The following is a 13,603-nucleotide window of genomic DNA, read 5'->3' on the forward strand; positions in this document are numbered from 1 at the left end:
AGGGGAAGAGAGCAGGTTTCCCCTAAGTGGGTATTTGAACTAGGCCCAGAAAGCTGAATAGGAGTTCACCAGGCAGAGAATCGCTGTTCTGGCCAGCAGAAACCAGCAAATGCAAAACCCCACTGGCTGAATGGGTTTGGGGAGTGTTTGGAGAAGGGCAGGACTAGAATGCATGGAAGAATGAGTTAAGAGATGAGGTTGGACAGGTGGGTAGGGACCAAACCACTCAGTGCCTCAAATGCCAGGCTACAGGGCTAGGAGGGTATTGAGGAAGCAGAAAAGGATCTTGAGCAAGGGAAGGGCTGGGATACCGGCTATTCAGAAGATCCCTCTGGAGTGAACTGGAGGACAGACCTGGAGGCTGGGAGGCCAAGAAGAAGCCTGGGTTGGGGCCCCTGGGAGGGAGAGGAGGATTCAGAGAAAGAGACTAAAGAAGAGGTGAGGAGGGCTCCTAGATTCCTTTCATCCTATGAGGCTATAGCTGGAGCAATCAGCTCCCTGAGCCCCCTGGTAAAGGACAGCGGTTGACACCGCCTGCTAAGAGGAAAGGCTGTTTATAGATTGGGTCGCTTATAACAATACACAGGGCTCCCACGTGCGACCTCTCCTGGGGTGCGCTTCAAGCGGGTTCCCTAAATTGTCTCTTCACCCTGCGCCCCTCCTGTTCCTGGCCAGTCCGTGAACGCAGCGCTCACTCAGGAGACTCCAGCAAGGACAGGCCAGTTTATCCACCGGGACTGGAAGACCAGGGCTGGAACAGGTCAGGGATCCTTTGAGGGGTCTACTTCCACTGGTTGGGGGTCTGCACAGTCAGTTCTCCCACGGATGCAGGAAAACCCGCTGCCTGCAAACTTTTAGCGGAGAGCTGGGGAAAGTCAAATGACCTCCGTTTCCATCTGGCCTTCCACCTTCTTTTTTTGCCTCTCCATCACCACTTGCAGCTCTGACACTTTGTCCTGGAGGGCGGGGTTAAAATCAAGACCGTGGCAACCGAGCCTGGGCTCCCTCCTTGGCCCGGGGCCCAGTGGCCCTGCTCACCTCCAGCAGCGCGCGCTGCACCGTGACCTGGCTGTACACGCGTGCCCCCTCCTGAGGGCTTACCGCCCGGAACTCCTCCTTCTGCAGCGAGAAAATCTGCGCTCCGGTCAGCACACCCAGCGCGTCCACAGTCCTGAGCGAGGGCAGTGGGGGCATGGTCAGGCCTACCGGCCAATCAGCTCCCCAAGACCCACCATTCACTTCATGCCCACCCAGCCGTTTGTCCAGTCATCAACATTATAGCTCAAACAAGGTCGGGGCACTGCTGAGGGCTCCTGAATCCTACTTTTCAAGGGATAGGACTTCCCTGGAGACTCCAATCGGAGCCTGGGAAAACATGCCCATCACAGCCAGTCATTCATTGTTGCAACCAGACAGACCCTCGCTTTGGGCCAATCTCAGTTCCCTGCAGCCCACCTATGCCCCCACTTTGAGCCAATCAGAACGTTCTAACTCTAGCGCCCACACCTCAGGGACCGGAGCCGGCAACCGCCACTCACCCGGAGCTAAAGCCCTTGGCCTGCAGCCAGGCGCGGACCTCTGAGGCGTCCGAACGCGGGCTGAGCTGCGGCTCCGGGACGTGGGGTCCGGGGGTTGTGCGGCTGGGGCCAGAACGGCCCTGGGCAAGGCGAGCCTGCAGCTCCTCGTTGACACTGAGCATCTGGCAGAATTTCTCTGCGGACAGGAAACGGAGCAGGGACGGACTCGGTGAAGGGTCCTCATGATGGGCCGGAGTGCATCTACTCTTCCCGAGCCTCGGTTTCCCTGCCTGGAGGGCAGGGACCGCTCCCCCGAGAGTGGGGGGTGGTGGTGGGATGGGGTGCCCCCACCACTCACCTTTCTCTCTGGGGTCCAAGTTGCTGAGGCTGTCACAGCTGTCCCAGTGGGGCGGAGCCGGAACAGGAGCTGTGGCCGGGGCCGGGGCTGTTGGGGGAGGTGGAGTGCTATTCTAGATGGGACCAAGAGGAGAGAGCACCTGGATCAGAGAGGACTCCGAGTCCGAGACTCCTTATGGAGATAAGTTTCTGAAACAACAACCAACTCCCCTGCCAGTACCACTGACTTTGACACCTGATCACTACGTCCTTTGTTCCCAGGACCTAGGACCTGGCTCCCAGCACCTCTTCCCTCAAGACCCAGGAGTCTGCCCTGGCTCACCAGGATTCGGGCAGGCCTTTAGCTGCGCCTACCTGGGGACCTGGGTGGGGTGTTAGGATATTATAGGGTACATATCCCTCTTGTCCCAGCTGGTCCCGAACCTTCCACCACTTGCGCTTGTCATCCAGGACCTGGGGGAGGTATGAGGGAGGATTCAGAGCCTGTGTCTGCAACTAGAGCTGGGTCAACTGCAGCCCCTCAGCCCCCCACCCCTCTAACCTCCAACACGTCCCGTTGCTTGACCGATAGCTCGCTGCTGTTGCGGGCCTGGAAGTCATAATTACAGAGGACCCACTTCCCTGCGGGCTCTGGTTCAGGCTGGGGCTCAGCTTCTGGTTCTGGGTCTTGGTGACTGAGGAGAAGGGAGGGTTGGGGATAAGAGGCACCCAGCCCCACTGCTCTGAGCTGTAGGGTGTTGGTGTGAGCTGGGGTTACAGCCAAGCAAGGGCCAAGGCAGGGGGCTAAATTAGTATTGTTAATAGAAATTTAAAATTGGAATAACAGCTAGAATTTATTTTGCTTCTTATGTGCCTGGCACCGAGCTGTAAGCACATGAGATGGGTACAACATCACCTCCATTTTATAGATGAGAACATTCAGGCTCAGAGATAAAATCACTTGCCCTACATCACACAGCTGGAGACAGCTACTATTTATTGAGCATCTACTGTACTGGGCTCATCCATAATGATAACCCATAGTCATAATAAAAACAATAGTTAGCACTTATTAGCACGTGCCAGGCACTGTTCAAAATCTGTTACATATATTAGCTGATTTGATTCTCAAGACAAACCCTGGAAGAACCATAAATTTGGACCCCCCCACTCTCTTCCACTTCCCAGAGACCCTATTATTATCTTCATTTTACAGGTGAGGAAGTGGAGGAAGATTGATGTAAAGTGACCTAGTGATGTAAAGATCTCAGAGCAAAAAAAAGGCAGAGCTGACCTGGAACCCAGGCAGGCTGGCCCCAGAGCCCATGTCCTGAGCAATTTTGCTCTCCTGTGCATGCAGCTGCACATGAACCTGAGCTCTGCCATGGCCTTGGCCTCTTAACTGCTAGCCTGTACAACCTCATGGATTTCTCATTCTTCCAGGAAAAAATTATTATTATGATTCCCATTTTGTCTCCAAAGAACTGAAAAGCTGGGGTTGTCAAGCCCAAGATTCAGAAGCACAGGGGTGGGATAGGGAGGGGGTTCCGCGAGACCAGGCATCTGGGGGCATGGGAGTGGTATTTGGGCTCTGACCCCCCAGTAAGAGGGACCTCAGCCCGGATCAGGCCTACCTGTGCAAGGGAGAGGGGGGGTCTTCAGGGCCGCGGCACCCCCTGTGTGGGGCCGGCACCTCCCAGCTCGCTGTCCCTGCTGAGACCCTCTGCTGGGCACTCACCCAGACCCCCCTTCTGCTCCTCCAGCTTTGCTGCTTGGTTTCTTCTTATCCCATGTGGCTTCCCTCCTATCTGCCCCAGACTTGCCTAAGGACCCTAGAGTCCTAGTCCCTCTATCCCCTTTTCCCCTGTACCTCCACTGCTTGTAACTGTGAACTTGGACCCCCCAGTTTTTTCCTCCCCCAGAGACCCAGGAGCCCAGGTCTCAAACTTTAATTTCCTTGCCCTTTTAAACCTTAAAGGCTTCCAATGTGATACGCAACAGGGACTGAGACAATTGTCTAGACTAGAGCCTTGGGAAAGCGATGGTCTGGCCTCCCAGCCTTGACATCTCTCAGTGGCCCAGAGATACTACCACTTCCTAACTTTCTCCGAAACTTGCCCCATGGCCCTTGAAAGTCCCAGGCCCACTTATCTGGTTCTCCAAGGTTCCAAGCATCAGATCTGAGCTCTCATTCTGAACCCAAATGTTCAATTCCCCAGCCTCTTCCCCCAACACCCAGCGCTCTATCTTGATAGGGACCCATGTAGAGAGCTTCCCAGACCCTGGGTAACAAAACTGTCTTCTTCCAACCCTTTGGGGACCCAGAGGTCCAACCTCTCAGACTTTACCCACTACCCATCCCCTCCTCCCTCACACCCTGGAATTTAGACCTCCATTTCCCTCCTCCCTTGGACCCAAAAGTCTGGGCCCCGACCCGTCCCTCCCTGCTCCTCCCCCCTCTCCCAGCCCCGGCCCCGCCTCTTCACCACCTCACCCACCTGGGAAGAGCCGGGAAGACAGAAGAAAAAAGACAAAAAAGGGGGCGGAGTTAGCGTTGGAAGCCCCCAGGACTTACCCCTTTGTACCCCACCTGCCCCGCCCTGGGGCCGACACTCACCCATTGACAGCAATCTGGGGGGCGCTTTGCTGCAGGAGATAAAAGGGCAGCAGGTCGGGCGGGGCCGGCCTGCTCCCGGGCTTCCCAGTCCGCGCTGTGTCACCTAGGGGAGCTTGCTGTTCCCTTGAAGCTTTAGCCTCACCTGCCGGCGCCGCCGCTCGTGCTGTAGCTGTTTCTCTACTGGGTCCTCCCAGGAGCGGCCCTGAGGGTCAGTGGCCGGGGGCTCCCAGCCGCTGTAGAACTCGGGGATGTATGGGGGTCCCTCCTCCAGAGGCAACTCCACCCTGCGACCAAGGAAGGGGTCCAGAGCTCAGGGATCCTGGTAAATCCCCGACTTAGCCCTGTCATTAGCTTCACTTTCCCCCTTGCCCCAAGCCTCACGCTATCCCAGGTATTCTATCCTCGCCACTTTTTGCCAAGCCGTGCCCCTGCCTCTAAACTCCACCCACGACATCAATTATATTTCTAAACACACGGATTCCAATTTAATGCTCCCCTCACCAGTCTCTGTATCTCACCTGATTCCAAACCGGCTTTCTAGTTACGCACATCCTTCCCTGGTTCTGCCCTTACCCCCTTGAGGCTCTCTGCTTCCAAGAGCACAGGCTTTTGCCCTCTTTGCAAACCCACAGGCCAAACTTTTCCTAAACTCCGCCCCTTCGGTATTGCTCTGCCCTATAGCCTCGTTCCAATCCTCTAAACCCCGCCTTTTGTTCCTTTGTGGTTGCGATTCAGTCTAAAATCTCTTCAAGCTCATTTCTGGCCTTTCCCCCAATCGGATGCTGGCATTTGTCCTAGATCCATTTTTCATTGGACACCCCCCCTTCCGCTCTCCAATCGCCACATTCCTGCTTCCCAGCCCCACCCCTCAGTCGCCACAACCCTCTCACCCCGGGCGGGTCCACGAGTCCCCCAGGGAGGTCCAGAGCGCATTTTCACTTGGGGTGACATTGTCCCGCAGCAGTGCCACGGCCTCGGACGTTAGGTATGGCCGCCGAACGCAGCTCGCGAACTGGGGGCCGCCCGACATGTCCACAATCTGCCAGGAGGCAGGCAGTGGCACACCATCAGACCCTCTAGAGGTGGAACCCCGATTCCTCCTCCTACAAGGGGGACCTGAGGATGGCGGGGTGGTCTCACTATGTGCAGAGGTCCGAACAGGAAGTGCAGCAGCTCTGGGGAGGAGGGGTTGGCTATGTTGCCGCGCAGCCGAGCCTGCGGAGCGGGGGAGGGGTTGGCATAAGTGCGTGGAGGGGTCAGGTTCACCATCTCCCCCCATTCCCCGACCCTGATGCCCTGGGCGGGACGCGTCCTCACCAGCAGGCTGAAGGTGTATTTGATTTTCTGAAGCACGTCGGTGTACTCGGCCTCGCTGGGCGGCTTGGCCCGCAGCGTCAGGAGGCCCTCTGTAGGTAATGGGGCAAGCGAGGTGATGGAGAACACGGAGACAGCGTCAGAGAAAGAGGCAGAGACCCAGTGAGATCAGGATGGGGAGTCAAACTGGCAGAGGGTATGAGGGGAGACCCTAGGGAGAGGGAGGGTATTTGGGTGTGACCAGGGAAGGGGGTGTTTGAGATTCCACTCGAGGGGCGCCCCTCACCCCCAGCCGCCCGGTGCCGGGTCCTGCGGCCGCGCTCTCGGTGCTCCAGCACTCGGGCCGCCTCCGCAGACTTCTGCAGCTTCGATACGAAGCTCTCCACGTCGTCAAACACATGGTTCAGGATGTCCTGGGGGACAGAGCAAGGGGACGCGTCAGACCCCTAAGTCCCGAACCCTCATCACCCGGGTGGAAGCCTTCCAGCTGAGAGCGCTTAGACACCAACCCCAAACCAGGACCAAGCCCCACCATCTGGGAGGACTTATACCCCACAGCCGGTGCAGTCCCCAGTTTAGCTCCGCCCCTGGACATCTGGCCACGCCTTACTTACCACGTCCCGCTCTGCTTGCAGATTAGCCAGGTCTGGGCCTCGGGGTCCCAGGTCTGGGGAGGCCGGGTCAACGCTACTGGAGGTCTCCGCCAAGCAGGGCCTCCGCGCCGCTTCCGTCTCGGTGGTGGGCTCCGTCTGGGGTCTTCCGCTGCTGGCGGCTGGCTCCACAGTGCTGATCGCTGCGCGGACCGACGGGCGGCGCTGCAGGGGCGGAGTCTCGGCGGCGGGCGAGGGGCTGCGCTGAAGCTCCTCTTGCGTGGCCCTGTAAAGGGAGAAGGGGAAACTGAAGCTGGGTCCCTCAGGGGTCCAAGGAGGGGGAAAATTCGGGGCTTAAAACGGAAACACTAGTCCAAAAGGGTCGAATCCAGGCTCAGAGTGGTAGGGAGAAATCCAAGATAGAAGGGGAAGCACTTCTCTGGAGGGAAACTGAGACCAAGGGTGGAGAAAACTAGGACCAGAACCAAAAAAAGTAGGGTCCTGGAGAGGGGGCACATTTGTCTGGGAGGTACACGCAAGACTTGAAGCAGGCTTTGTTTGACTCCATTCAACATTCTGCTTTAGGCTAGTTGTATTAGCCCATTTTCTCGGATGGGAAAACTAAGGACCAAAGATAACCCCCACCCGTCCTCTTCTCCTCCGCTTCCAGCCCAGCCCTCTTACCTAAGCGCGGCCGCCCTGCGATCCCCACGGCCGGAACGATAGTTGTGTAGAGCCCCTTGAATGTCCTCTCGTATCAGCTCCGCCTGTCAATCACACCGTCAGGCCTCGCTCCCACCCCACCCACTGTGCGACCTGGTCGTGCTCCGGGATGGATTCCTTGGCTCTACCCCAGGCCACTTCCTGTCATCACTCACGCCTGTGGACCCACGCAGGTCCACGCCCTAGATTCACACCTTTGCCATAAATCTGTCCCTGATCTAGGCCACACCCCCACCCACGGAGGCCCCGTCCAGGTGGCTCCTGGCCCCCAGACCACACTCACCCCCATTCCAGCTCTGGCTGCTCCACAGGACCCCTCTCACATGTTCTGTCCAAGCCCTTAGCTTCCATTTCCTTTCCGCCCTCACGTTCTACCTCGACCCTGTGTCCAACCTGTCCTCAAAGCCCCCTTCCTTCTAGAACGTCTTTCCGGGTTACGCCCCCTCCGCTGGCCCAGACCCCGCCTTTGCCCCAGGCCACGCCCCAATGTTAGAGGTCTCGCCGCCCGGTCCTCCGGGTGCTGCCCGCTCACCCCGAGGCGCAGGCCCTGGAAGAAGTGCACGTCGGGCTGCGCGCGCTCGGGCTCCTGGCACACGAGCAGCAGCAACGAACGGCTCCGGCCTGGTGGCATCACCGCGTCGCAGCGCACGATGGCGCCCAGTGCGTACGACTCCAGCTCCTCCTGCGGGACGGGACTGCGAGTAAACTGAGGCCCAGAACCAAAGACACGACTACTTGGGGACTGCAGGTGCAGGCAGGCACTGCGCAGGGAAAACCCGCGATAACACCCCTGTTTAATAGATGAGCTTAATAGGGCTCAAAAAGGGGGCAGGGGTCCCTTGCCAAAGTTCCCTGAGGAAGGACACACAGGAACCAAGATTCACACTAAGATCCCCATGTCCTCAGTCCACGCCTCCCCTGCTCAATCCAGCTGCTCCTTCCATCCACGCACCTTGGAGACGGGGTCGAGCAACGTGACGTGGCTGGGAGACACGCGCAGCAGCATCTCCTGGGCCCAGACACGGCCCTGGCTGTCCATGACCGCCAGCTTCCGCGAGGCGTCCTCTACAGTGTGCACTCCGTCTTCCTCGCCCAGGCAGAACGTCACCAGGTGCTAGCACAGGCCATGGAGAAAGCAGTGAGTCCCCAGATGATGTCAGGTGGGCTTAGAATCTCCTGGAATCAGCCTTCAGGCTTGTGACTAGTCACACCTCCTTTGGGAAGCCTTCCCTGATCACCTGCCCCACCTATGGATACCTCCACTCAATGCCCTTTATTTCTCTTTCATCAGAATGACTAACACCTGGGTCTGCCTTCCCATCTAGACTGGAGGCTCCTCAAAAGCAGGCAATTGTCTGGATTATATCTACTCCCTTCTAAGCACCTCTACCTCCATTAGAGCAACTGGCACCCTTCGTTCTACCTGTGGACCTTGTCTACCCCCTACTCATCCAGGATTGCATCTGATTTGTCCCGGTGGCCAGACCGTTCAGCTCAAGAGCTGGTCCAGAGGAAAAGTTGGCAGATTCGAGTGGAATTGAGTTCCTCCATGGATGCCCATGTCTGAGATAAGGTGAAGTTCGCTGTGCAGGTGAGCAAAGTTTCCCAAGTTCTTTCTACTTGGAGGCCCAACTGCTTTCAACACCCCAGTCTCCTTTCATCCTACAGGACTAACGGTGGCAATGCTGACCCCAGACTCACATTGACTGGATACTGGGAAACGTCCGCCATAACCACAGTTGAATAACGCTTCCTCTGCTCTGTGGGGGGTGTGGGAGGAGAAGGAGGATGGACCCAGGAGCCCTGCTTCCAGTCCCTCCTCCCTCAGACCCAGGAGTCCAGACTCCCAGCCCCTCCTCCCTCAGACCCAGGAGTCCAGGCCCTCAGCCCCTCCTCCCTCAGATCCAGGACTCCAGGTCCTCAGTTCCCTCACTCTTCAGATCCTGTTTCTCTCTGCCTGGGGTTTCCTTGCCTGAAAACTCACCATAAATGGACTTGGCGCTTGGTTTGGGGGCAGCTTCTGGGCTGGTGAAGGAAAAAAGGAGTGAGAGGGGCTGTGGGAATTGGGAGCAGATCATGGGGGTTTCAAATGCCAAGCAGAGCAGTGACTTCATTGTGAGGACACTGGGAAGCCACGCAGGGCTCTAAGCATGGGAGGGCAGGGCATAGCTGGACATTACTAAGACCGGTGAGGTGGTAGTACTGGGCGGTGGTGGCGAGTGTGGCCTCTACTGTCACAAGGACTTGGATTCGAATTCCCTGTCAACTACTGTCTTGCCATAAGATCCCGGGTAGGAGACTTCACCTCTCCTGCTTCTGTTTTCCTCTCTGTAAAATAGGGGTTTAGTTACCCTACAGATTCCCTCTGGTAGAGATGTTGGGCAAATTGAAGTGTTTTGCAGCTTTGATAACTGTTATGATGATGATGATGATGATGATGATGATGCTAAAGTCTTAGCACACAGTAGTTGCTCAATAAATGGGAATATTGGGAATTTTTATAATAGCATTAGAATTTGGAGTAGACAGAGTTACCTTATTCCCTTCCCACCCACAATGGGCCAGGCTTTTCCCAGCCAAATGACTTCTCTGTCTCCTGCCTTCGACCCCCTCTTCAAGGTCACTGCTCCAAGAATTCTTGAGTCCCCATTTCCACAGAAATAACAGAAGCTCAGAGCTCAGGTGAGGTCAGAGATGAGGGATAAGAAACCCTTTCAGTCAAACCTCAACCCCTCATCTTGTTCCTGTCAGTCAGATCTCCTCACAATTTGATTACTTCTGGGCTGGAGAATTTACTACCTCACATCTCCTGTATAGCTGTTCCCATGTGTCTGTCTTTATCCTTCTCCCTGCTCACTCTAGGAGACTTGAGCCTTTGTTATAAACATGCCTGACTTTTTAGCAAAGGGTCAATATTTAATAATAATATAATAACAGGGCCGGCTGAGTGGCGCGTTGGTTACGAGTTGGCTTGGGACGCCAGCTCTGAGCAGCAGGGCCCCGGTTCGGATCCCACATTAGGGCCAGTGACACTGCCCTTTACAGCTAAGATGGTGAACAATAGCTCCACCTGGAGCTGGGCTGCAGTGAGTGGCCAGCAATGGGCGTGAGCTGCCGTGAATTGCCGTAAGCGGCCGTCCAATGGCCGGCGAGCAACTGCCTCACCCCGGAAGAGTGCAATGATGGTGCCAATATGGGCCAGTGAAGCGACGTCCTCCACAACTAGACCCAAGAACAAAAGGACAGCAACTTGTCTGTTCCCCGTCCCTGATTCCCCAATGCTGTTCCCCTTCCCCAATTCCTCAATAAAATCTTAAAAAAAATAAGATAATAACTAGCAATCGCAGTTCCTATTAGCTGATCACCTGCTGTTAGTCAGGTTCTCTGCTAAGTCCTAGGCGTGCACTATCCCATCAAGCCCTCAAAATTGTCCCCGTTTCACAGAGGAGGGACTGAAGCTCGAAGAGGTGACATTCTTTGGCCACGGTCATACCACTGCTGAGGGTTATCATCTGGATTTGAACCCAGGTCTGTCTGCTCTGGAGCAGAGCTCTAACTACAGGCTGAACAGGGAAGGAGGCAGCTCAGGCTTCCTTCTGAGTGTCCAAATCTGGGCTCTGTAAATGCCACCTGCGGATATGGGTGAGAGGGTGGGTAGGTGTGGTGGGGTTGAGGGCCTGGTGGGCAGGGGGCACTTACCCTGTGGTGGTGCTCATGGTGCTCAGAATGGGGAGCTCCTGCCACCTGGAGGCGACCTGGGAGCCAGCAAAGAGGTGAGGCCTGATCTGACCTGCAGGACCTAAGATTCCCAGGCCAGCCCCAGGAGTCCAGACCCCCAGCCCCTCCTTCCTCAGACCTGGGACTCCAGGCCCCTCCTCCCTCAGACCCAGGAGTCCAGGTCCCCAGTCTGTCCTCCCTCAGACCCAGGAGTCCAGACCCCCAGCCCCTCCTTCCTCAGACCTGGGACTCCAGGCCCCTCCTCCCTCAGACCCAGGAGTCCAGGCTCCTGGCCCCTCCTCCCTCAGACTCAGGAGTTTAGGCCCCCAGCCGCTCCTCTTTCACACCTAGTACTCTGCCCCCTCCCCAATCCTTCAGGAATTTATGCATTCATTTCTCTAATATGTGTGTACCCCACTTTCCTCCTCTACCCAGGATCCAGTCTCCTAGCCTTATCTTCTCAGGGGCCCAGTCTAGGCTCTGAGCTGCTTAGTCCTAAGAACCAGAGGGTTTTGAGCCCAAGTCTCCTCAGAGAACCACTCATCCAATTCCTCAGTCCCTATGACCCTATATTCTTCCTTTTAGTCACTGGGGGCCCAATCTTCAGCCCTTACCTCTACAAGACTCAAGAGTTTAGGTCCTCCAGCCTTTCCTGTACTCCAGACCCAGGAGTCTAGGCCCCTGCTGCTCCTCTCCCAGACGCAGGACTCCCCACCTTCCAGCCCGTGCTCCCTCAGACCCACACCTCCTCCCGGGCCCCCTCCTCACCTGCCCTGTCAGGCTCTGTCAGTAGAGAGGCCTGTTCTGCTCTCCCTTCCAGACGGAGGGCCACTCCTTCCTTCTCCCTCCCTGAGCTGTCCCGCCTCCGCATACCTGAGCACTCACCTGGCACAGCCCACCTGGGCGGGGCTGGCAGAAAGACCCAGGGCGGGGAAGAAGGGGAGGGGTGGCTGGGACAGCCTCAGGGAAGCAGGAACCATAATTGTCTCATCACAACAACAATAACAACAGTCCTCAATGTCACTACCTGTTCTTGGTCTCAAATACCTCCTTCCAATTCTCCTAATATCTCTGGAAGTTAGAGGTTTGATTTCCACTTGTTCATGGTTCAAGAGAGGGGTGGTCAATGTGGGAGGGTAGGCTTTGAACCTAGGGCCATCTTCCTATCTCCAGGGCTGGTGTAATCTTCTGCTCTGTGCACATCTGTCCACAGTTCCCATCTCCATGAGGGGGTGCCCTTGACCCCCATCCCTTCTCTTTCCTCTTTCTTTGGAAATTTCCCTCAGTAAACCCCTATGATGATGATGATGGCTAAGACTCAACTCACTCAGTGCCTGGCACAGCTTCAGGTAGATCGCAAAAAACAAACAGGTTCCTTAGGCATAAAGCCTGCTTTCAAGAACGTCCGTTTGCAAAGGTCCTTGCTAACTGAGTTATACGTATACATCATTTCTTCCCCAAACCCAGTGAGGTGAGGGTGTCTCCATTTCACAGATGAGGAAACAGAGGGTTAAGAGCCATGCCCAAGGTTATACATGCAGTGAGTGCACGCAAACCTCAGCCACCAAAGCTCAGACCTCAGAAAGCAAGAGGGTGGACATGCTCACTCTTATTCTTTCTCATAAGTGATCTCCACCTGGTTCTCACCACAATCATTTCTCCTAACTGGTCTTCCTGCTCCCTTCCACCCCTCAGTCTAGTCTCAGTGCAGGGACTTAATAGAAATCTAAGTCAGCCCATGTCAAATTCATCTCTGCTCAAAATCCTTCAGTGGTGCTCCTTTCTCTGTATGGAAGCTGAGGTCTGTAGAGTCTTAAGGGATACTACTCTAACCTACTCTTCTTCCTCTTCCTATCACTCTATTTCAGCACACGGACCTTCTTGCAGCTCCTTGAGCTCCCAGAACCCATCCTGCCTCAGGGCCTTTGCACTTGCTGTTCCCTCTTACTGGAATGCTGTTCTCTCACACATCCTTATGGCTTGCTACTCACCTCCTTCAGGTCTTTACTCGAATTTCATCTTCTCAGAGAGGCCTGGCAGAGTATCCTATTTAAAATTGCAGCACCTCTCACCCTCCCCTTGTTCATCTCTTCCCCTGCTTTGTACTTAATTTTTCTTCAGCACATTTATCACATTCTAACACACTATGTAATAGGTGTTCCCTTTGTTTATTATATATCTCCTCATTAGAATGAAAGTATTACCGGGGGAAAGGCTTTTGTGTGTTCAGACTCCCACTCTATCTGCAGCACATAGAACAGGGTCTAGCACAGAGTGCATGAGATATTTGTTGCATTAACGAATTTTTGCACTTGGTGCATTCATGTGCATTATTGCTTCATTGTTTCAGTCAATTCATGTTGACTTCACAGTCTGCGCTGAGTGAGGCTGGAAACCAGAGAAGACACATCCTTGTCCTAGATGGAAGGGGATGAAAGAACAGAGAGAAAGAGAGACAATCATATGGTGTGGTGTGATGACAAAGAGTCCAGGGGTATGGGTTTGAGTCCTGGCTTTGACACTTAATAATTTGGGTCATACTTATTGTGTTGCTTAAGTCCTCTTCTGAGTACATTATATTTGTGCATGGATTTGTATAATCCCCACAACAATATATGAAATGGGTCCTATGAACCCCATTTACACATGAGGAAACTGAAGCACGTACAAATTAAGTAATTTGTCGACAATCGCACAGCTAATACATGATGGATACGGTTGAACCCAGGCCATGCTATTTAGACCCAGCATCGTTTGGTGCTATCCTGCACTGCTACATTTTTTTTTTT

General features: G+C 55.1%; 1 protein-coding gene and 1 long non-coding RNA gene across 6 annotated transcripts; one reads left to right on the forward strand and one right to left on the reverse strand.

Annotated features, from left to right (window-relative positions):
• Positions 1-538: 538 nt before the first annotated feature.
• Positions 539-11,669, reverse strand: EPS8L1 (EPS8 signaling adaptor L1). 5 transcript variants are annotated; one of them, XM_019627839.1, is made up of 20 exons: positions 11,583-11,669; positions 10,797-10,852; positions 9,082-9,122; positions 8,799-8,857; positions 8,050-8,211; positions 7,630-7,779; positions 7,059-7,141; positions 6,399-6,660; positions 6,071-6,197; positions 5,788-5,876; positions 5,611-5,685; positions 5,361-5,509; positions 4,613-4,754; positions 4,471-4,499; positions 2,416-2,548; positions 2,229-2,327; positions 1,876-1,987; positions 1,539-1,713; positions 1,039-1,171; positions 539-956 (listed from the first exon to the last, which is right to left on the reverse strand). In XM_019627839.1, the coding sequence occupies exons 2-20, from the start codon at positions 10,811-10,813 to the stop codon at positions 876-878; spliced, it is 2,118 nt and encodes a 705-aa protein (XP_019483384.1). In that variant the 5' UTR covers positions 10,814-10,852; positions 11,583-11,669; the 3' UTR covers positions 539-875. The 5 variants fall into 5 exon arrangements, with proteins under 5 accessions (XP_019483384.1, XP_019483385.1, XP_019483383.1 ...); XM_019627840.1 differs by lacking the exon at positions 11,583-11,669 and adding an exon at positions 11,429-11,572; XM_019627838.1 differs by lacking the exons at positions 10,797-10,852; positions 11,583-11,669 and having other exon boundaries at positions 9,082-9,212.
• LOC109373733 (uncharacterized) lies at positions 5,370-9,094 on the forward strand. The gene is made up of 3 exons (XR_002122277.1): positions 5,370-5,455; positions 8,389-8,688; positions 8,766-9,094. It is a non-coding gene; the product is annotated as an uncharacterized LOC109373733 (long non-coding RNA).
• Positions 11,670-13,603: the final 1,934 nt, after the last annotated feature.

The sequence above is a fragment of the Hipposideros armiger genome, unplaced genomic scaffold (assembly GCF_001890085.2).
Source record: "Hipposideros armiger isolate ML-2016 unplaced genomic scaffold, ASM189008v1 scaffold_742, whole genome shotgun sequence".
Lineage (NCBI taxonomy): Eukaryota > Metazoa > Chordata > Mammalia > Chiroptera > Hipposideridae > Hipposideros > Hipposideros armiger.